At 37.9% G+C, this 23,856-nt stretch overlaps 1 protein-coding gene across 1 annotated transcript in view; it reads left to right on the forward strand.

Annotated features, from left to right (window-relative positions):
• STRN (striatin, calmodulin binding protein) overlaps positions 1-23,856 on the forward strand; it is an 86,134-nt gene that overhangs the window by 49,144 nt on the left and 13,134 nt on the right. The window contains exons 8-11 of the mRNA XM_011935977.1: positions 5,526-5,662; positions 13,470-13,645; positions 15,326-15,373; positions 21,845-21,966. Coding sequence (XP_011791367.1) covers positions 5,526-5,662; positions 13,470-13,645; positions 15,326-15,373; positions 21,845-21,966 — 483 coding nt within the window. The remainder of the gene's footprint in view (positions 1-5,525; positions 5,663-13,469; positions 13,646-15,325; positions 15,374-21,844; positions 21,967-23,856) is intronic.

The raw sequence follows: 23,856 nt of genomic DNA on the forward strand, positions 1-23,856 counted from the left end.
ACACAGCTTAAAACAAACACATTGTATAGCTGTAGAAAAATATTCTCTTCCTTTATATCCCTATTCTATAAGCTTTTTCCTATTTTTAGAATTTTTTTTTTTTTTTTTTTCTTTTTTGAGGCGGAGTCTCGCTCTGTCGCCCAGACTGGAATGCAGTGGCCGGATCTCAGCTCACTGCAAGCTCCGCCTCCCGGGTTCAAGCCATTCTCCTGCCTTAGCCTCCTGAGTAGCTGGGACTACAGGCGCCCGCCACCATGCCTAGCTAATTTGTTTGTATTTTTAGTAGAGACGGGGTTTTGCCATGTTGGCCAGGCTGATCTTGAACTCCTGACCTCAAGTGATCTGCCCACCTTGGGATCCCAAAGTGCTGGGATTACAGACATGCGCCACCATGCCTGGCCTCACATATATGTACTTTTTATACAGGTATAGAATATGCCTGCATAAAAATATGCATTATTTTACATCATGTATAATAATTCTATTTTGTGTTCTTAAAATCATACAAATGATTTTCATAATGATAATTTTAAGATTGTATATTATATTTTAGACTTGATATGAAACTATTCCTTTTGGATATTTAGGTTGTTTTTAGTCTTCCAGTATAATCCTATGGTATATAAATACAGGTCTTTCTTTTAGACACAAGGTCTGATTTATCTGTTTATAAATGCGTAAAATGTTTATATGTGGAAATTGATTTTAAAGTACGTATTTAAGCTGAGCATGGTGGTCCCCTGGGAGGCTGAGGTGGGAGGATCACTTGAGCCCAGGAGGTTTTTTTTTGTTTTTTTTTTTTGAGACAGGCTGTCACTCTGTCACTCAAGTTAAGAGTGCAGTGGCGCAATCACAGCTCACCGCAGCCTTGACCTCGCAGGCTCAGGTGATACTTCCACCTCAGCCTCCGGAGTAGCTAGGACTACAGGCACATGCCACCATGCCCAGATAATTTTTTGTATGCTTTTTGTAGAGACATGGTTTTGCCATATTGTTCAGCCTGATCTCAAACTTCTGGGCTCAAGTGATCCAACTGCGTCAGCCTCCCAAAGTGCTGGGATTACAGGCATGAGCCACCGCGCCTAGCCCCTGTTCAAGAGTTGGAGACTGTAGTGTGTGATGATTGAGTCAGTGAATAGCTACTGCACTCCAGCCTGGGTGACATAGTGAGACCCTGTCTCTTAAAACAATCAATCAAATATTTATATTAGCTGAAAATTCAACATGACATAAAAGTAATTATGATTAATGTATATTTCAAAATATTTTTAAAAATTAATCCTGAATTTAAATACTGTATTTGCACTTTCTCTTCAAATTATTATTTATTGATCAACACAGCCTGAGAAAAAGTCACAGAATAATCATATGGTTTTTTTCTTGTTTTTTTAATCCATTACATTTTAGAGAGACATAAACTGATACGATTTTGATGTATATAGATTTTCATGATTGGAATACTTTTTCAGTGAAATTTTTTGACCAGTACATGGTTAATTATTTGTTAGAGTCAATAATAGCATACTTGGAATTTATTACCCATACAAAGAATCAACACATTACACGCTAGATATAAAATTTATTTGATGTCTTTTGAATTACAGATGTGAGGTCATGGTCCTCAGTAGGTATGTTGATCACTAGGAGATGCATTCTGTTGACGTTATAGGTATGAGACTTCTAATCAGTTGCATTTATCCCAAGATCAGGTCTAGATAAGGAGAAAAATTAGTTTTTCTCTTATTCTCATAATTCAAGAAGTTTATCAGATTTCATCTCGGGCCATACGTGAATTATGCAGAATTCTAATAATAGGGGCAGGATATATACTATTTACTAAAGGACAGATGTACAAAAGCATTATATAAGCCACAGAAGATGTCCTTGATAAAAAAACATAGTGAGGAACTTTAAAACTCAAGCATTAAATGTTTGTTTAACTTGCTATCTGTAGCAGTTGTCCTAAGCCTTCCCCCTTGGTGCAGGTTTTTCGGAAAAAGAAAAAACATTTAAGCGATAGATTGTATATTGAATTGTCTATAACTGATACTTCCTGGTCTTCAGTCCATTTTCAGAAAGAACGTTCATATGCTGTGTGTGTGCTATAATTTTGTTACTTTATTTTTATTTTAATAATTCAGAAGGCAGGGCTGGGTGCAGTTGCTCATGCCTGTAGTCCCAGCACTTTGGGAGGCTGAGGTGAGCAGATCACTTGAGGCCAGGAATTCAAGACCAGCCTGGCCAACATGGCAAAATCCTGTCTCAACTAAAATTACAAAAATTAGCCAGACACGGGGGTGTGTGCCTGTAGTCCCAGCTACTTGGGAGGCTGAGGCAGGAGATTCACTTGAACCCAGGAGGCGGAGGTTTACATCACACCACTGCACTCCAGTCTGGGCAACAGAGTAAGATTCTGTCTTTTAAAACAAAAACCAGAAGGCAGTGTCACACTTAAAAGGCACAGGGTTTTGTTTTGTTTTGTTTTTTGGTAAAAGCTGATTAGGGCTAGTAAGGTTTAGTTGCCAGATGGAAATGTGACCTATAGTCTTAAGTTCTAAGGCTCCTTAGGAACAATGAGGTAACAGTGATGCTTATTATTGCTCTCCCTCTTCAGTCCTGGAGGGTCCTGGCTATCCACTGGTATGTAAGGAAGTTGTTACTTTGTTTTCAGGTTTTACTTGGCTGTTTGTAGAGGATTAGTTAGAATTAGCTTACATAATGTATATGGTTTATCCTAGGAATCTTAGTCTTTTACACCTGAACAAAGTTATCTGGAAATGTTAGAAATGAAAACAAATCAAACAAAAAACACCTGGCTGAAGACCTACCATCATAGTCTCACATGAGTCATTCGACTAATATTTTTGACCTGAAAATTGCTGTTCTAACTTAAACAATTCCTTTTCTTCATTAGTAAATGTTTAGAGTTGTTTGAACTTCTCAGATGATATATGGTATTTTGGGTGAAACCTATTTTTATTTTTGCTACTGTATTGTATGGTGGTTTGATAATGTCTTAATTTATGCTCTATTTTGTTCTGATGAGGATTTTAAGAGTTTGTCACTACTGTTTTTAAAAGCAAGTAACTATTTAAAAATTTTTTTAAAAAGACATGGTCTTGCTCTATCACCTCGGTTGGAGTGCAGTGGTGCAGTCATAGCTCACTGTAGCCTCAAACTCCTGGGCTCAAGAGATCCTCCTGCCTCAAGCCTTCCAGGTAGCTAGGACTAGAGGCATGCACCACCGTGCTTGGTTAATTGTTAAAAAAAATTTGTAGAGGCCAGGCGTGATGGCTGACACCTGTAATCCCAACACTTTGGGAGGCCAAGGTGGGCGGATCACTTGAGGTCAGGAGTTTGAGACCAGCCTGGCCAACGTGGCAAAACCCCATCTCAACTAAAAATACAAAAATTAGCCAGGCATGGTGGCATTAGCTACTTGGTAGGCTGAGACAGGAGAGTTTGCTTGAACCTGGGAGGCGTAGGTTGCAGTGAGCTGAGATCGCACCATTACACTCTAGCCTGGGTGACAGAGTGAGGCCCCTGTCTCAGATTTTTTTTTTTTTTTAAGAGATAGGGGTCTCGCCCTGTCACCCAGGGTGGTCTCAGAGTCCTAGCCTCAAAGGGTCCTCTCACCTTGGTATCCCAAAACACTAAGATTACAGGCATAAGCCTCCGAGCCTGGCCAATTCTTTCATTTATTCAATGAGTATTTATTATTATACATGATTGAATGTAAGTCTGAAAAATGTCTTGTACATGTACTAGTCAATACAGTTGACTTGTTTCTTTTAAGAAAATTAATTTACCCCTTTAGCAGCTGGCGTTTGAACTACTAAATTCATCTTATTGAATCACAAATGTTTGTCATATATAACCACCTCTAGGAAACTACTCAAAGACCATCTCTGACGTTTGTCAGAACAATTTGCATTTATAAAGAGTGACATTTTGTTATTGACCAAATTAAATAAAATCATTAATTTGACATTTTGCTTTTGACTGATTTTTCTATGATGGTTGTTGAAGGAATTGGATTGGTATGTTCAAAATGTTACAAAATAGGATATTTCAAGTTATTCACAAAGTAAAACTGACATCTTTGAAGTACACAGTTCACAGCTAATGAAAGTATTCAAATGAACACTTTAAATTTTCTCACCAGGTGTGGTGGCTCATGCCTGTAATCCCAGCACTTTGGGAGGCCGAGGCGGGTGGATCTCCTGAGATCAGAAGTTTGAAATCAGCCTGGTCAACATGGGGAAACCCCATCTCTACTAAAAATACAAAAATTAGCCAGGCATGGTGGCAGGCACCTGTAATCCCAGCTACTTGGGAGGCTGAGGCAGGAGAATGGCGTAAACCCGGGAGGCGGAGCTTGCAGTGAGCTGAGATCCGGCCACTGCACTCCAGCCTGGGCGACAGAGCAAGACTCCGTCTCAAAAAAAAAAAAAAAAAATACAAAAGTAAGCCAGGCATGGTGGCACTCACCTGTAATCCCAGCTACTTGGAGGCTGAGGCAGGAGAATGGCGTAAACCCGGGAGGCGGAGCTTGCAGTGAGCTGAGATCCGGCCACTGCACTCCAGCCTGGGCGACAGAGCAAGACTCCGTCTCAAAAAAAAAAAAAAAAAAAATACAAAAGTAAGCCAGGCATGGTGGCACTCACCTGTAATCCCAGCTATTCGGAAGGCTGAGGCAGGAGAATGTCTTGAACCCAGGAGGTGGAGGTTGCAGTGAGCCAAGATGTCACCACTGCACTCCAGCCTGGGTGACAGAGCGAGACTGTCTCAGAAAAAAACATAAAAAAAAAAAATATTATCTGAAGTAAACATTTTTAAATGAACTATAATATACCTACAGAAGAGTGCTGATAATACAGCTCAGTGAACTGTCATCAAGGTAGAATTATTACCCTCCCATGTCACCACCCCTTAGGTCAACAAGTAGAACATTACCAGGGCCCTAGAAGTCCTGTTGTTGCTTCTTTTCTTTAATCACTACCCCTCTCCTGCCCGGCAGAGGTAATCCTGACTTGTGACACCACATATTGATTTTGTCACATATATAGGCACATTTTAGAGTTTGACCCATTTTCATTTGAAATTTTCTATACTCTTCTAGGTTATAAAATTAATGAATTGTATTTTGAATGAGACCAGCACTTGTTACATATATTTAGTAATAAATAGAAATTGTTTAGGTAATTAGCATGAAATATCAAACAAGGAAAACTTACTTTCCTATAGTCATTATTTTTTATATAGTGAAAATGAAAGGACAGTGGATTCTTAGATTTGTTTCCTGTTTTACTTTTCTAATTAGTTGATGGCTTTACCTGTGGTTAAGATATGGAAAAAGCAATAAATTATTAAGGATTTTCTGCTCACTGAATTTTATTGTGTTTAAAAGCATTTAAAAACAATTAAGTGTATACGTGCACTATAAGAAATTTGATGCAAGCAAATGAAACTAAATGTTGGCTGCTTAGAGATTTTTAAATGTTTCCTTTGTCTTCCCTCTTCAGTGGAAGCATTGACATTTCCTCCTTCTTCTGGAAAGTCATTTATCATGGGAGCAGATGAAGCCCTTGAAAGTGAACTGGGACTTGGAGAACTAGCAGGCCTTACGGTGGCCAATGAAGCAGACTCACTAACTTACGATGTAAGTAGTAGTTTTGTTTTTGATGTTTTTACTTGGTTTTTAAAAATAAAAACTTGCGCTGGGCGCAGTGGCTCACGCCTGTAAATCCAACACTTTGGGAGGCCGAGGCGGGCGGATCACTTGAGGTCAGGAGTTCAAGACCAACCTGGCCAACATAGAGAAACGCTGTCTCTACTGAAAATACAAAAAATGAGCCAGGCATGGCGGCAGGTGATCCACACTACTGCACTACTGCACTCCAGCCTGTGCAACAGGGTGAGACTCTGTCTCAAAAAAGTAAAATAAAAAGTTGATTTTATAGAAAATGAAGACAATGGTAAAACTTCTTTACAAATATAGAACTTGGTTCAGTTTCCATTGAAAACTTTGAAAGATACATAAAGAAAAACTAACATTTTTCCATAACCTGGAGATTAAAATTATGGGCTTTACCTAAATCCATAATTTAGTATGATTTGTTCATTGGTTTTTGATAGGGGAAAGAATTCCTTTTTCCATTACCAAATTTGGATTTTGTTTTCTGTTTTAGGGCACCAGCAGTTTGTTGTAATTCATGCCTACCTAAACAATATTTGTCTTGCTTCTTTAGTACATTAGTCAATATCCTATTGAGAAGAGATTTTAATTATTAGTAGGCATGGATGTATACAGTGTGCTTTCCAGATGTTAAGGCTGACCCATCAGAGATTTGGACCAAAATTGATATCTTTGTACCTTTGTGCATACATTTACTTAATTCCAAACAATTGTTTTATAAATGTGTTTATAATTCCTCATCACAATAAATGATTTATTAGAAAAATAGTTGCTTATGTCATAGGTAAAGTATTTATAACCTGCCTTATTTCATTAAATTCCTCTCACTTTGATAGTTTATGATCTCTGTTGGAAAACACGATGTATCTCTTGCAGCACACGCACCATATAGGGGATGTAGGATGGATGCCTAAGCAAACCATAGGTATGGTAAAGAAGCACTCCAAAGAGGAATGCTTACCACCCACTCCTCTTCATACAGATAAAAAACTCCCAACCTCTTTGCTAAGCCCATTAGTAAGTCTTTTGGGTTCTACCTCTAAAAACAGTTGAAAATCCATATACTACTTTTCATTTTCTATCCTGGTCCATTTTTTTCTTAGAGCTACTGCAATAACCATCTAATCTAAATGGGCTCCTTGCACTCCATTCTTCACAAATATGATACAGATTTATAATTTTTTTTTTTTTTTTTTCAGGCAGGGTCTCACTCTGTCACCCAGGCTGGAGTACAGTGGCTTGATCTCAGCTCACTGCACCCTCCGCCCCACCGGGCTCAAATGATCCTCCCATCTCAGCCTCCCAAGTAGCTGGGACCATAGACACGCACCATCACACCCAGATAATTTCTTTTATTTTTAGTAGAGACAGGCTTTTGCCGTATTGCTCAGGCTGGTCTCAAAACTCCTAAGCTCAAGCAGTTCACCTGGCTCAGCCTACTCCAAAATGCTAGGATTCCAGGCCTGAACCACCATGCCTGACCTGATACAGATTTTTTAAAAATCATTTCTAAGCCGGGCACAGTGGCTCACGCCTGTAATCCCAGCACTTCGGGAGGCCAAGGTTGGCATATCACGAGGTCAGGAGATCGAGACCATCCTGGCTAACACAGTGAAACCCAGTCTCTACTAAAAATACAAAAAAATTAGCTGGGCGTTGTGGCAGGTGCCTGTAGATCCAGCTACCTGGGAGGCTGAGGTAGGAAAATGGTGTGAACCCAGGAGATGGAGTTTGCAGGGAGCTGAGATCACACCACTGCACTCCAGCCTGGGCGACAGAGTGAGACTCCCTCTCAAAAAAAAAAAAAAAAAAAAATCATTTCTATTTCCAATGTTTTTATTGCCTTATATTTCACATTTGTCTTTTTAAAACACCATTGATTTTGCTTTTTTTTTTTTTTTTTAATTTTTGATAACTTTGTCTTTTATTTGGAGCATTCAATCCTTTTTTTTTTTTTTTTTTTTTGAGGCAGAGTCTCATTCTGCCCAAGATGGAATGCAGTGATCACAGCTCACTGTAGCCTTGACCTTCTGGGCTTAAGCCATCCTCCCACCTCAGTCTCCCAAGTAGCTGGGACCATAGGTGTACACCACCATGCCTGGCTTTTTAATTTTTTGTACAGACGGGATCTTGCTATACTGCCCAGGCTGGTCTTGAACTGCTGGGCTCAAGCGGTCTGCCCACCTCAGCCTCACAGAGTGCTGGGATTACAGGCGTGAGCCATTGTTCCTGGCTGGGGTGGTTTATTTTTTATTCAGCCTTCCACCTTTCTACTACTTGGAATCTCTATACTCTTTCGCTACTCTTCAATGAATACCCTAGAGAGTACCACATACGTTTTTATCAAAATTTTCCATGCAAAGACCTTACAATGCTTTTAATTCTTAATTCCCACCCTACTTACATGTCATTCTTGTTACACATTTCTGAATATGTTTATCTTCTATAAGAAAATTGTTTTGTACACTCTACATTCAGTTAGGATTATTTATTTTACATTTTACATTATCCTTTAAACATTTTGCTTTTTAAAATTCTTTTCTGCATGTCTGTCCATCTGGGATCACTTTCCTTTCACCTGAGGACATTTAGTATTTCTCTTTAGTGAAGGTCTGTTGGTGTCCGGTTCTCTCCATGTCTTGTTTTCTGAAATATCTTTGTTTAGCCTGAGTGGGTCAACTGTTACTGCATATTGAATTCTAGTTGGCAGAGGTGGTTTTTTTTTTTTTTCCCCACTCTAAACATAGTATTTTACTGTCTTTGTTTTATGTTTTCTGCTTAGGTCAACTATCATTTCTGTTGTTGGCCGTTTAATGGTAGTCTGATTTTTGTCACTAATATTATCTGTGTCTTTTTTTTTTTTGGCCAAGATTTGTTTTCCTTTTTTATTTAAGTTTCTTGAAGTTCTTAAATCTTTATGACTTGACATATCTTCATTACTTTTGTAAAGTTCTCAGCCATTTCTCATCGAGTACCACTTTTGCACCTCTATCTTTCTCTTCTCTTTTTGGAACATAGTTATATGTGTGTTACACCTTCTTCCTCTTCCTGTGACCTCTGTCTCCTATTCCCTTTATTTTTTTTTAATGACTCATCTTTAAATTCACTAATTCTCTCTTCAGTAATCTGTAGTCAGTAGTTAAGCCCATATATTGAGGTCTTACAGTTTTTTGTTTTGTTTTTGTTTTTGTTTTTGTTTGAGACAGAGTTTTGCTCTGTCGCCCAGGCTGTAGGGCAGTGGTGCGATCTTGGCTGACTGCAATCTCCACCTCCCGGGTTCACGCCATTCTCCTACCTCAGCCTTCCAAGTAGCTGGGGACTACAGGTGCCCAGCACCATGCCCGGCTACTTTTTTTTTTTTTTTTTTTTTGTATTTTTACGTAGAGATGAGGTTTTCACCGTGTTAGCCAGGATAGTCTTGATCTCCTGACCTTGTGATCTGCCCGCCTCGGCCTCCCAAAGTGCTGGGATTACAGTGCTGGGATTACAGTGATGCACCTGGCTAGTTTTTGCTTCTTGAATTTTTGTTTTTTTCTTTTTTTTTGAGACAGAGTCTTGCTTTGTCGCCAGGCTGGAGTGCAGTGGTGCGATCTTGGCTCACTGCATCCTCTGCCTCCCGGGTTCAAGCAATTCTCCTGCCTCAGCCTCCCGGGTAGCTGAGATTTCAGGCACATGCCACCACACCCAGCTAATTTTTGTGTTCTCAGTAGAGACAGGGTTTCACCATGTTGGTCAGGATGGTCTTGATCTCTTGACCTTGTCATCCACCTGCCTTTGGGATTAGAGGTGTGAGCCACCGCACCCGGCCAAATTCTTTTTTTTAGATTGTTTACAGATTTCTTTCAAAATTTTCAGTCTTGTCTTTTATCTCCTTGGACATAATCAACGTCATTATTATTATTATTATTATTGAGACAGAATCTTATTATTTTACCCAGGCTGGTGTGCAGTGGCGTGATCTTGGCTCACTGCAACTTCTGCCTCCTGAGCTCAGGCTCTCCTCCCATCTCAGCCTCTTGAGTAGCTGGGACTACAGATGTTCACCAGTACGCCCAGCTAAAGCATGATTATTTTAAAGTTGAATTGGAAACTCTGTAGTTCTTTTATTGTTACGTGTTGTTTCTGCTCATTTTCAGTTATATTGTCTTACATCCTTATGTACATGATTATTTTTATTTTCAAGAAACTGTTATTTGAAAAGTTGTCTGTAGAAATAACTTCAGACCAAATGCTATAATTTAAATTGCTTTTCTCAGATGTATGCAGCCACTACCTCTGGGATCTGGGATCGATTTATTTCATTTTGAATTTTTACAGTCCCTGCAAGGCCTTGGCTTCTTCTAGTTCACCCTTATGTGTAGGATGCCGCCCTTTGAAATCATAACCCAAAGCAAAGTGGCTTACTGAGCCCGACTGTCATGGCAGGTTCATCAATTTGTATCCCCGTGACACTTCAAAACTGTCAGAAAAACTGCTCAGCCTCTCGAGCCACCCCCTCTGGAATCAGTAAATAGCGTCTAGGGGAAAACAGCCCAAATACTAGACTCACCTTTTAGGCCTCTCTTCTTCTCTGGATTTTGGCCTGGTTTTTCTTCAGTATTTTGTTCTCTGTTTTTTGTATTTAATTCTGCTTTTCTACTTGTCCTTAGTGCAGAGGTGGTCCAAATTACCTGACTTGTCATAGCTAGAAGCAGAAGTTCCCATTAGATACTTCTGTTCTCTCTATTCTAGCCCCACAAAGAGTTTATCCAGTATGTAATGTAACTTAGTCCTCTCTCCAAATAAAGCTCATTCTTTTTTCATAGTTTTTGTTAGAAAACTTTGTGTTAGGTCTGTCACTCGCTTTTCAAAAGTAGTTCCTGGTTTCATAATAATACCAGTAATCTGTGGCTATGTAACAAATTATGCCAAAACTTAGCAGCTTAAAACAAAAAACATTTATTATCTCATAGTTTCCATGGGTCAGGAATACAGAAGCAGTTTAGCCAGGTGATTCTGTCTTAGGGTCTCTAATGTAGTTGCAGTCAAGATGTTGGCAAGGGCTGCAGTATCACCTGAAGACTTGACTTGTGGGGTGGATCTGCTTTTAAGCTCTTCCTGTGGTTGTTGGGAGGCCTTGGTTCTTTGCTGGCTATTGGGGGAGACTTTAGTTCCTCACCACATAGGTCTCTCCATGGGCCTTTCAGCATGGCACCTGGCTTCCCCCAATGTGAGTGCATGTGAAAAGAGAGAGAGCAAGAACACCCAAGATGGAAGATGTTATAACTTAATTTTGGAAGTAACTTGTTATCACTTCTGCTATATTCTGTTGGTGACAGAGACCAACCCCATAATGTGAGAGGGAACTATATAAGGTTTACCGATAAGGAAATGGGGCTGACTGGGGCCATCTTAGTGGCTGCCTACCACATTAAGACATTCAGAAGGAATTTGATTGCTCTTTCACCTGAAAGCCTTTCAGGTGCTTAAAAAGAGCAGACATGATTCAACTCAGCTTTTCTTCTTCCAGAATAAACAGCCCCAGTACTTATAGTAGTTCCTTGGATGATGTGTTTTATGTTCTCTTATTATCCTAATTTGACAAGTTCTATCCATTTTTTTCTGCAGATGTTTTATTGAGGGTAACTTCTAAATTCCGATGGCTTGAGTTTGAATCCAGGCCCCTCCACTTACTAGCAGGGTTCTTTGGGCAAGTCACTTCTCTTTTCCTGGTTTATCTATTCTGGAAAGTAGAGATAATGTTATTTCCTTCTTCATAAAGTTATTTTGAGGATTAAGTGAGTTAATGCATATAAAGTATTTTCAGTAGTGGTCAAAATAATGAATAATGCCCAAAATGATAGCTATTGTTAGTATTGCTGTATTTTTTTCATTTGGAAATAAGTAGTGTTTCTCCAGTCTTTTACCAATACAGTCATACCTTGCTTAATGATGGGGATACATTCTGAGAAATGTGTTCATTGGGTGATTTTATTGTTGTGCAAACATCATAGAGTGTACTTACAAGCCTAGATGGCATAGGCTTTACAAATCTATATAGCATGTTACTGTACCGTAGGCAACTATAACACAATGGTAAGTATGTATCTAAACATGTCTAGACATAGAAAAGCTGCAGTAAAAATACAGTATAAAAGATTTCAAAATGGTACACCTGTATAGGACACTTACCATGAATGGAGCTTGCAGGACTGAAAGTTGCTCAGAATGAGTCAGTGAGTGGTGAGTGAATGTGAAGGTCTAGGACATTACTGTATACTACTGTTGACCTTGTAAACACTGTACACCTAGGCTGTACTAAAATATATATAAAAAAACTTTCTTCAGTAATAAATTAGACCTAGCTTACTATAATTTTTTACTTTATAAACTGAATTTTTAAAAACATTTTGACTTTTATAATAACACAGCTTAAAACAAACACATTGTATAGCTGTAGAAAAATATTCTCTTCCTTTATATCCCTATTCTATAAGCTTTTTCCTATTTTTAGAATTTTAATGTTTATTTTACTTTTTAACTTTTTTGTTAAGAATGAATACACATACATGCATATTAACCTAGGCCTATACAGGGTCAGGATCATCAGTATCACTCTCTTCTACCTCCACATCTTGTCCCACTGGAAGATCTTCAGGGGCAGTCACACTCATGATGCTGTCATCTTCTGTGATAACAGTGCCTTCTAGTAGAATACTCCTTAAGGACCTGTCTAAAGCTGTTTTACAGTTAACTTTTGAAAAATTAAGTAAAAGGAATATACTGTAGAATAAAAATTATAATATATAAACCAGTAACAGCAGTTAATATCATTATCCAGTATGTGTTCTGTACATAATTATACATGCTAGACTTTAATACCACTGGCAGCCCAAATAGGTTTGTTTATACCAGCATCACCACAAACATATGAGTAATGTATTGTGCTGCAGCATTAAAACAGCTATGATGTTACTATAGGAATTTTTCAGCTCCATTATAATTTTGTGGGACCAGCATCATATATGTGGTCCACTGTTGACCAAAATGTAGTTATGTGGCACACGATTGTACTTTTGCTACTCTTACTTAAACTTAGTCTGATTGCTAGCCTTGGAGTGTGAAGAATTCGTACCCTGTGGTGCTAGTGTAAATTCAAATATAATCTACCTCTTTAGCTTTTCTGTTAATATGATTGGAATGAAAAAATAGTACTTTTTTTTTGTTTGTTTCGTTTTTGAGATTGAGTTACCACAGAGGGAAAGAACATGTGTGTGTTTTACCAGTAGAATGCGTTCTTTGAGTTATCTCTTCCATTTTTAACATTTTGTGTTTCCAGTTTATAAACTTTGTTTCCAGTTTGATGAAGAAAATTTAGCTATTATAAAGTATTTAAAATCTCAAAAGTATGGTATTTTAAAATGTTAGTAGGTTTAAAGATAACTTAGTTTTTCAACTCTTGCCCAAAATTATATTTATATACTATAATTTGTGTTAAATTACTTGGTCTTATTTAGCATCCTAGTAAGATCTATTTTATGTAATTTGATTCACTTTTTATATTCAATTATGTTAATTGTTTTTGTAATAATACACCTTTCATATTTCTTCAAAGAAAACTAGTGTTGGGTTATTGCTAATTTTGCTTCTTGGTTTGGTTAAAAATTACATTGTTTTAAAAATTGCAAAGTGATGGTTTATTGACAAATCAGCAAGAATTAATGTTGACATGCAATTTTTTCCCCTATCCTGAACTAAGTGTATAGATATCTTTGTTTTGTTTCTTTAATAGATAGCAAACAATAAAGATGCATTGAGGAAGACATGGAACCCTAAGTTTACATTGAGAAGTCACTTTGATGGCATCCGAGCCCTTGCTTTCCATCCCATTGAGCCTGTTTTGATAACAGCATCAGAGGATCACACATTAAAAATGTGGAATTTACAGAAAACAGCCCCAGCCAAAAAGTGAGAATATTCTACTTTGACATACTTGAATATTTTAATTAACATTTTCAGCAGAAAATGACATTTTATTTCTATTAAATTTCCCAAATATTTCTTCTAGTTCTTTCTGCCATGTCATGTAATTTATTGTGTTTTTCCGTTTATATGACCTAATGGTAGGTTAGAAAACTGATGCTTAGGAAGATATGGTATTATCTGTTGGTTTCACCAGGGTTTGTGAATACTGATTACCGTCCTTATATACAACAGTATTTTTAAATGGCTGCTATATTTGGGGAGCCCCTTATCTGTACTGAAGGTTTTGACTGTTCCTATAAACAGGTATATGCATCTTTAAAATAATCAAATCTCCACCTCCACCCATTGTTTAGTAGATTAGACTTATGGGGTGGAGCAGAGAAAAGCCTCACTGGGATAAGTGGAGGGTCTTGATCTTGTCTTTTGGCCTTGAGACTTTATGTACTTTCCATACCCACCAGTATGTCTAGACTCAGAGGCTAACTTAACTGCTAAAGTGCTTGCCTTGGCCCTTTAGTTCTTGTCTAAGTATGGATAGACATGAGTTAGTATAAACCCTTTAAAAGTCACATAGCTAAACCTGATTCTACTTGCTTGGGTCCTTATTGGAGTTCCACTCCTTTGGGTCACATGTCAAAAAAAGAAAAAAAACCAGCATCTGCCAGCAAAGACCCTTTTGCATTGTTAGGCAGTTTGTTATTATAAGAGTCATCACTGAACATCAAATAGAGGAGGTTACAAAAAGTTTACTACCAACAGAGGAAATCTATTGCCTGGTTTAAGAGAGATCAGTGTCATTCATTCTGTGTCATACGTAGGGTAGATGAAATACTTGATTTATCAGTCTGCCTCAGATAGCTCAACCAGATATTGCTAAAACCAGATGGACTTTCATATAGATTAGGTATTTTCAGAAGAGAAAAATAGTTTACTGGCTGTACATTGTGAGATAACATGTCTATACATAACTGCAATACAGTGTAGAAATCGGTAAGTATGTGACTTTAAATCCAGTTTCCATCAAAGTCATAGCCAGTATTAGGGTGTAGTGTACCTATAATAATGGTGTTCTGAGTAATGAATAAACTGATAATTTGGACAGTCTCTTCAGTATGGAGAATAGACATATTAACCTTATTGGAAAGGCAAGGAAATAGAAGTACCATTTGCTGATATCCTACTATGTGCATGATTGTGTCCTGGGGTGTTTTTTAAATTGTAGAATCCTATTTAATCCTGTGATTATTTGGTGTCATTCCCATTTTTTTGTTGTGTTTTAAACGGTGTAATCTGAAGTTCTGAAGGATTAAATAATTTGCTTAAAGTTAGCCAATTAGTGACAGAACTGGAAATTGAGTTCAGAAATTTATCTCTTCAAAGCCCATGTTGTTTCTCTTGAATGAAGCTGTCTTTCCTTTTACTCAAATAGATTATGACAGGGCTAAAAATACTGTAACAAGATATTATTACTAAACAAGAATCTTGTTTCTTGATGCCATGAAAGTATAGTTGGTGTTAAGTAAGCTTTCTTATGTATCATATAGTTGAGAATGGTATATTCCCATAATGTTTGTATTTTTAAAGGCAATTTTATGACATGTATTCAATTATACTGTTTATTACTGAAACTTAGAATGGTAAAGTCATCTCTCTCTGATTTAGGAGCACTTCTCTTGATGTAGAACCTATCTATACATTCAGAGCCCATAAGTAAGTATATGCTCTTTCTTTATTTTAAACCAATATCTTTGTAAAACGGGCTGGTTAGGATATTTTATTTTCTTTCACTTACTAGGTATTCTTTGTATTTAGGAGTTTTTTTTAAGGTAAAAGAATTTGGCAGATAATATAATGCTAAAACCAAGTTCATCACTACGAAATAGGGATTTGTGCTTAAATTAGATTTTATTTACATGATGTTTAAGTGAGGTACATATTTATATCTTTAAACTAGAGCCAACTAGGTTTAAATATTAGAAATTCCAACTTTTTTTCCTTATATAACCTGGATTAAAATATTCAAGTACCTTCCTTGCCAGTACCTACCCTACAACTGGAAAGATATAGAGATCAGCAAGACCTCGGTACAAGGATGACACAGATTCACGAAGGGTTCCATATTTTTCTTTTCTTTTTTTTTTTTTTGAGATGGAGTCTCGCTCTGTTGCCCCACCTGGAAGGCAGTGGCATGATCCAGTAGAGACAAGGTTTTACACTATTGGCCAAGTGGTCTTGAACTTCTGGGCTTGAACTCTTGACCTCAAGTGATCCGCCCACCTCAGCCTCCCAAAGTGCTGGGATTACAGGCGCCTGGCTGAAGGGTTTTGTATTTTTCTAAACGTGGAAACAAAAGAATACTGGCCAGGCGCGGTGGCTCACACCTGTAATCCCAGCACTTTGGGAGGCCGAGGTGGGTGGATCACGAGGTCAGGAGATCGAGACCATCCTGGCCAACACGGTGAAACCTTGTCTCCATTAAAAATACAAAAAATTAGCTGGGTGTGGTGGCAGACGTCTGTAGTCCCAGCTACTTGGGAGGCTGAGGCAGGAGAATCAAGTATGTGTAATAACCAGCTAACAACATGATCGGAGCTTGCAGTGAGCAGAGATCATGCCACTGCACTCCAGGGTTGCAGAGCAAGACTCCGTCTCAAAAAAAAAAAAAAAAGAATATTACCAGCTACCACAAAAACACAATTAGTTACATAGACCATTGACACTTTATAGCAACTACACAATCAAGTATGTGTAATAACCAGCTAACAACATGATGACAGGATCAAATGGGCACATATCATTGTTAACCTTGAATGTAAAAGGGCTAACTGCCCCAATTAAAAGGCACATAGTGGCAAGTTGCATAAAGAAGCAAGAGCCAACTGTATTCTATCTTTAAGCGACCCATCTCACATGCAGTAACACCCATAGACTCAAAGAAAAGGAGTGAAGAGCAATCAACCAAGCAAATGGAAAACAGAAAAAAGCAGGAGTTGCTACTCTAATTTCAGACAAAAAGACTTTAAACCAACAAAGATCAGTAAAGACAAAGAAGGACATTACATGACAGTAAAAGATTCAATTCAAAAAAAGTCTTAGCTATCTTAAATATATATGCACCCAATACAGGAGCACCCAGATTCATAAATTCTTAGAGACTGTCAAAAAGATTTAGGTAACTATACAATAATAGTGGGAGATTTTAACACCCCACTGATGTATTAGATCATCAAGGCAGAAAACTAAGATATTCAGGACCTGAACTTGATACTTGACCAAATGGACCTAACATATATCTACAGAACTCCCCACCCCAAAACAACAGAATATACATTCTTCTCATTTGTACATGGCACATATTCTAAAATCAGCCACCCTCCTGGCCATTAAACACTTCTCAGCAAATTTAGAAAAACTGAAATCATACCAGCCACACTCTCAGAACAAACACAATAAAAATAAAAGTCAATGGCTGGGTGCAGGGGCTCATGCTTGTAGTCCCAGCACTTTGGGAAGCTGAGGCAGGCAGATTGCATGAGCTCAGAAGTTCTAGACCAGTCTGGGCAACATGGCAGAACCCCATATCTACAAAAAATACAAAAATCAGCCACTAGTGGTGACGTGTTCCTGTAGTCCCAGCTCTTCAGGGGGCTGAGGTGGGAGGATCACTTGAGCCCGGGAGGTGGAGTTTGCAGTGAGTCGAGGTCATGCATCTGCACTCCAGCCTGGGCAACAGCAAGCGATAGCCTGTCTCAAATAAATAAATAATAGAAGTCAATACCAAGATGGCTCAAAACCATACAGTTACATGGAAATTAACCAACTCTTGAATGACTTATTGGTAAATAATGAAATGAAGGCAAAAATCAAGAAATTCTTTGAAACTAATCAAACCAAAGCTACAACATACCAGAATCTTTGGGAGGCAGATAAAGCTGTGTTGAGAGGGAATTTTATGGTGCTAAACACCCACATCAAAAACTTAGAAAGATCTCGGCCAGTGCAGTGGCTCACAGCTGTAATTCCAGCACTTTGGGAGGTTGAGGCGGGCAGATCACAAGGTCAGGAGTTTGAGACCAATCTGGCCAACATGGTGAAACCCCATCTCTACTAAAAATACACAAATTAGTTGGGTGCGGTGGCGTCCATATATGCACCTAGTACAGGTGTAATCCCAGCTACTCAGGAGGCTGAGGCAGGAGAATTGCTTGAGCCCAGGAGGCAGAGGTTGCAGTGAGCTGATATCCCGCCACTGTACTCCAACCTGGGCAACAGAGTGAGACTCCGTCTTAAAAAAAAAAAAAAAATTAGATCTCAAATTAACAACATCACATACAAGAGAAAACCAACCCCAAAGCTAGCAGAAGACAAGAAATAACCAAACTCAGAGCCGAACTGAATGAAATTGAGACACAAAAAACCGTATAAAAGATCATTGAAACCAGAAGTTGGTTCTTCGAAAGAATAAGATAGGTAGACCACTAGCTAAACTAATAAAGAAAAAAAGAGAAGATCCAAATAAACACAACCAGAAATGATAAATGTAATTTTACTGCCAACCCCACAGAAATACAAAAACCATCCAGAAACTGTTATGAACATCTCTGTGCACACAAACTAGAAAACATAGAAGAAATGGATAAATTTCTGGGAACAACATCCCAAGACTAAACCAGGAAGAAATTCTGTGAACAGACCAATAATGAGTTCTGAAATTGGATAGTAATAAAAAGCTTTCCAACAAGAAAAAGCCCAGGTTGAGATGGATTCACAACTGAATTCTACCTAGCGCATAAAGAAGAGCTGGCACCATTCCTACTGAAACTATTCCAGAAAATTGAGGAGGGGCCGGGTGCAGTGACTCACGCCTGTAATCCCAGCACTTTGGGAGGCCAAGGTGGGTGGATCACCTGAGGTCAGGAGTTCGAGACCAACCTGGCCAACATGGTGAAAACCCCATCTCTACTAAAAATACAAAACAATTAGCTGGGCATGGTGGCAGGTGTCTGTAATCCCAGCTACTTGGGAGGCTGAGGCAGGAGAATCACTTGAAACTGGGAGGCGAAGGTTGCCGTGAGCCAAGATCGCATCCATTGCATTTCAGCCTGGGCAACAAGAGTTATGAAACTCCATCTCAAAATAAATAAATAAATAAATAAATAAAAATTGAGGAGGAGGGACTTCTCCCTAACTCATTCTATGAGGCTAGTGTCATCCTGATACCAAAACCTGGCAGAGATATAACAAAAAGGAAAACTTCGGGCCAGTTTACAAAAAGGAAGACTTCAGGCCCGTATTCTTGATGAACATAGACGCAGAAATCTTCAACCAAATACTAGCAGACAGAATCCAACAGCACATCAAAAAGCTAATCCACCACAATCAAGTAGACTTCATCCCTGAGTTACAAGGTTAGTTCAGTATACACAAATCAATAAATGTGGTTCATCACATGAACAGAACTGAAAACAAAAATCACATGATCATCTCAATAGATGCAGAAAAGGCTTTCAATAAAATTCAGCATCGCTTCATTAACCCTGAACACACTAGGCCTTGAAGGAACATACCCCAAAATATTAAGAGCTGTCTATGACAAGCCCACAGCCAACATCACACTGAACAGCAAAATCTGGAAGTATTTCGCTTGAGAACTAGAACAAAACAAGGATGCATACTCTCACCACTCCTATTTAATATAGTACTGGAAGTCCTAGCCAGAGCAGTCAGGCAAGAAAAAGAAAAGGCATCCAAATAGGAAGAAAGACAGTCAAACTATCTTTTTTGCAGACAGTGTAATTTTGTACCTAGAAAATGCTATAGTCTCTGCCCAAAAGCTCCTAGATTTGATAAAACAACTTCAGCAAAGTTTCTGGATAAAAAATCAATGTATGAAAATCAGTACCATTTCTATATACCAGTAATGCCCAAGCTGAGTGCCAAATCAAGAATGCAGTGTCATTCACAATAGCCACAGAAAAGGTAAAATACCTAGGAATATTGCTAACCATGGAGGTGAAAGATCTCTACAATGAGAATTACAAAACACTGCTCAAAGAAATCAGAGATGACACAAAGAAATGAAAAAAATTCCATGCTCATAAGAAGAATCAATATTGTTAAAATGGCCATACTGCCCAAAGCAATTTACAAATTCAGTGCTATTCCTATCAAACTACCAATGACATTCTCACAGAATTAGAAAAAACGTTTAAAATTCATATGGAAACCCAAATAGCCAAGGCAAAGAACAAAGCTGGAGGCATCACATTACTGACTTCAAACTATACTACAGGGCTATAGTAACCAAAACAGCATGGTACTGGTACAAAAACAGAAACATAGACCAACGAAACAGAATAGAGAGCCCAGAAATAAAGCTGCATGCCTACAACCATCTAATCTTCAACAAAGTTGACAAAAGCAAGCAATGGGGAAAGGACTCCTATTCAATAAGTGGTGGTGGGATAGATGGCTAGCCATATGCAGAAGATTGAAACTGGACCCCTTCCTTATACCATATACAAAAATCAATTCAAAATGGATTAAAGACTTAAAGGTAAAACCTAAAACTATAAAAAATGTTGAAGAAAACCTAGGGAATACCATTCTAGACATAGGCCCTGGTAAAGATTTCATGATGAAGGCACTAAAAACAAGTGCAACAATGACAAAAAAAAAAAAAAGACAAATGGTACCTACTTTAACTGAAGAGCTTCTGTACATGTTAGAAACTATCAGCAGAGTAAATAGACAACCCATAGAATGAGAGAAAATATTTGCGAACTATGAATCTGACAAAGGACCAATATCCTGAATCTATAAGGAACCTAAACAAATTAACAAGCAAAAAACAACCCCATTAAAAAGTGGTCAGAGGACGTGAACAGATAGTTTCCAGAAGAAGACATACATGTGGCCAACAGACAGGAAAAAGTGTTCAACATCACTTATTATTACAGAAATGCAAATAACACACAATGAGATGCCATGTCACAGCAGTCAGAATGGCTGTTACTAAAAGGTCAAAAGATAACATGCTGACAAGGCTGTGGAGAAAAGGGAACACTTAAATGCTGCTGGTAGGAATGTAAATTAGTTCAGCCACTGTGGAAAGCAGTTCGGTGATTTCTCAAAGAAGTTAGAACTACCAGTCAACCCAGCATTATTAGGTATATACCCAAAGGAATATAAATCATTCTGCTATAAAGACACATGCATGCATGTGTGTTCATCATAGCACTATTCATAGTAGCAAAGACATGGAATCACCCTAAATGCCCATCAGCGGTAAACTGGATAAAGAAAATGTGGTACATACACACCATGGAATACTATGCAACCATAAAAAATGAGATCATGTCCTTTGCAGGAAAATCATGGAACTGAAGGCCGTCAGGTTAAGCAAACTAATGCAGGAACAGAAAACCAAACACTGCATGTTCTCACTTATAAGTGAGAACTGAGCATTGAGTATACATGCACACAAGAAGGGAACAATAGACACTAGGGCCAACTTGACTGTGGAGGGTGGGAAGAGGGTGAGGATTGAAAAACTACCCATTGGGTACTATGCTTTTTTCCTGAGTGATGGAATAATATGTACAGCAAACCGCCAAGGCATGCAGTTTATCTCTAGAACCAACCTGCACATGTACGCTTGAAACTAAATGTTAAAAAGTTTTTTGAGAATTGTTTGTGTGTGTGTGTGATGATGCATTTCGGTTTTTTTTTTTTTTTCTGTTTCTGTTTAAGGAATGTGTCTTTTCTCTTGATTTAGCGCAGAGATTGGCATACTTTTTATATAAAGAGTCACATAATAAATATCTGACTTAGGCTGTTAGGCTTTTTAAAATATTTTAGGATTTGCTAGTTATATAATTTCTGTTGCATATTCTTGTTTTTTGTTTTGTTTTATAACCCTTTAAAACTGTAAAGACCATTCTTAGCTTGAGGACTGTACAGAAACAGACCAGTGGTTGGATTTGACCCGCAGACCATAATTTACCAACCTCTTACACCAGAGGAAAAATGAACAGTGTTTTGATAGTACCTGAGTTTTCATTTTTTATAAAAAGCAGAAAAATAGCCATTTGGGTAATTAAACATGCTTGTTTTTAACAAGTCATATTATCAGGTTGGTTTTTGAGAACAGCAATTGATTTATTTTTTTTAATCTCCCAGAGGTCCAGTGCTTTGTGTGGTAATGAGCAGCAATGGTGAGCAGTGTTACAGTGGTGGTACTGATGGACTGATCCAGGGCTGGAATACCACTAATCCCAACATCGACCCCTATGATTCTTATGGTAGGTGATTTCCCAAAGATCTGAAGGAATAAAATTGATTTTTTAAACACATTTTTTCATAGAATATAAAAGGAAGTGATAAGAGATTTTTGAAAATAAATAAGTAAAGAGAACCACATCTTTATTTTGTTAAAAAGGACTTCTGTATTTAGGAATTAACTTGATATACAATGTTAAAAGAAGAAAAGAAAAAAACATTCTTCTTGAAAATACAGTTCCCACTTCTCCAGAGTTTTATTTATTGGAAATACAGGCTTGATCGACAGTTGTTTTCTTATTTTAGGCATCTGTAGAGTTCTTGGTACATTATTACTAAGCCGTAGTAACATTTCATCACTATTCTTGTCAAACAACTTTTAAGGAAAATGAATATTGGTGCCATCCCCTTAGTCAATTATTGGAGGGCTGTAGAAAGTAATAATTTTAAAAGTCCATGACAGCAAAATAGGTAAAAGGCCTCAAAAGTTAAGAAGTGCCCTTTAGTTTTGGGAACAGTACCATACATCATAAATACATATTATAATCTATCAATAGATATTACCATAAATTCATTTGTAAAAGCTGTGTAGGAATTGGCTATGTTGGTTTTCTGTCAAGTTCTAGAGTAGTTTGAAGTATCACATTTGTCATAAAAGCATTTTAATTCAATCATCATTTTAGATTAATTTTACCACCAAACTAGAGTAAGGATAAGAAATTTCAATAAACAAAATTTTTTCCTAGCATTTATTTAATAAGCATTAATATTTTGTGAAAAGTGGCCCCACTCTCCCCCAATTCTCTTATAAGTTATCTGTTCTATGCCTTTCCTTACTTCCTTTACCTTTCTGCTAGAGGATCAACTGTCTCTCATTCTGTCCTAGGCCAGTCCTTCCCATTTTGACTTTATTCATTTTAGTTTCTTTTGGGACTGTACTCGAATCTGTCTCTCTTTGCGACTGCATTCTGATCTTTTGCTCTTCTGCTTTCGTTCTCTTGCATCTTAATTAAGCCTTACTCTCTTTGCTTCCTTTGTATCCCCTCAGCAAATAAGTAAATTCGGGTACCTTCCATTCTGAGCAAGGAGAAACCTTGACCCTGTTTCCCTCTCTGGCTTCTGTTTAGTTCCTCTCATTCCCTCATGATCTGTTTCTTTGATGGTATTGTCTAGAAAATATAATTACCAGCTACTAATTTCATGTTTTTTCTCTGTGCTTCATCCTTCTGCATTCTGGCTTCTGGCTTTAACACTTACATATAATAAGATTGTCAGTAACTAATTGCCTGATCCAAGAATATTTTACAGTCCTTATTTTACTCGATGTATTGGCTGTATTTGAGATTGTTAACAACTCCATCCTTTTTGAAATCTGTCCATGTTATTGGCATTTTGACACTTTGTGACAATTTCTATTCTCTGTCCTTCATAAACTGCTTTTATTTTTCTTGCCTTAAATATTGACATTTATCAAGACCCAGACCCTAACTTTTTGCAGTGTACAAACATTCCTTGAGAGACTGAATCTATATCTGTGCTTAAATCTTTGAGCTTCAGATTGACTACAGGAATTTCAGGATGACTGTTGAATGGTCTGTAAATCCTAGCATGTTCTGTGTTTCTTCTCCTGTATATTCTTTTTTAGTTGGTGGCACTATGAGAATCACCCAAACTAGAAACCTCAGAATTATTTTGGATTCCCTGTTCTGTCACACTGTCCCTACTTACTAATTACCTAGTTTTTTGGTAATGACTCCCTAAATATTTCTTGAATTTACTTTTTCTGCTCTGGCCCTCTCACTGCTTCCCCTGGCCTTAGGTCTTTGTCACTCTTTTTGTCTGCTGAAACAATCCCTTGCCTTTGTCTTGATTCTATCCAATCTGTCTTCTGTACTACTACCAAGCTTACCTTA

This window comes from Colobus angolensis, unplaced genomic scaffold, assembly GCF_000951035.1.
Source record: "Colobus angolensis palliatus isolate OR3802 unplaced genomic scaffold, Cang.pa_1.0 Scaffold15, whole genome shotgun sequence".
Lineage (NCBI taxonomy): Eukaryota > Metazoa > Chordata > Mammalia > Primates > Cercopithecidae > Colobus > Colobus angolensis.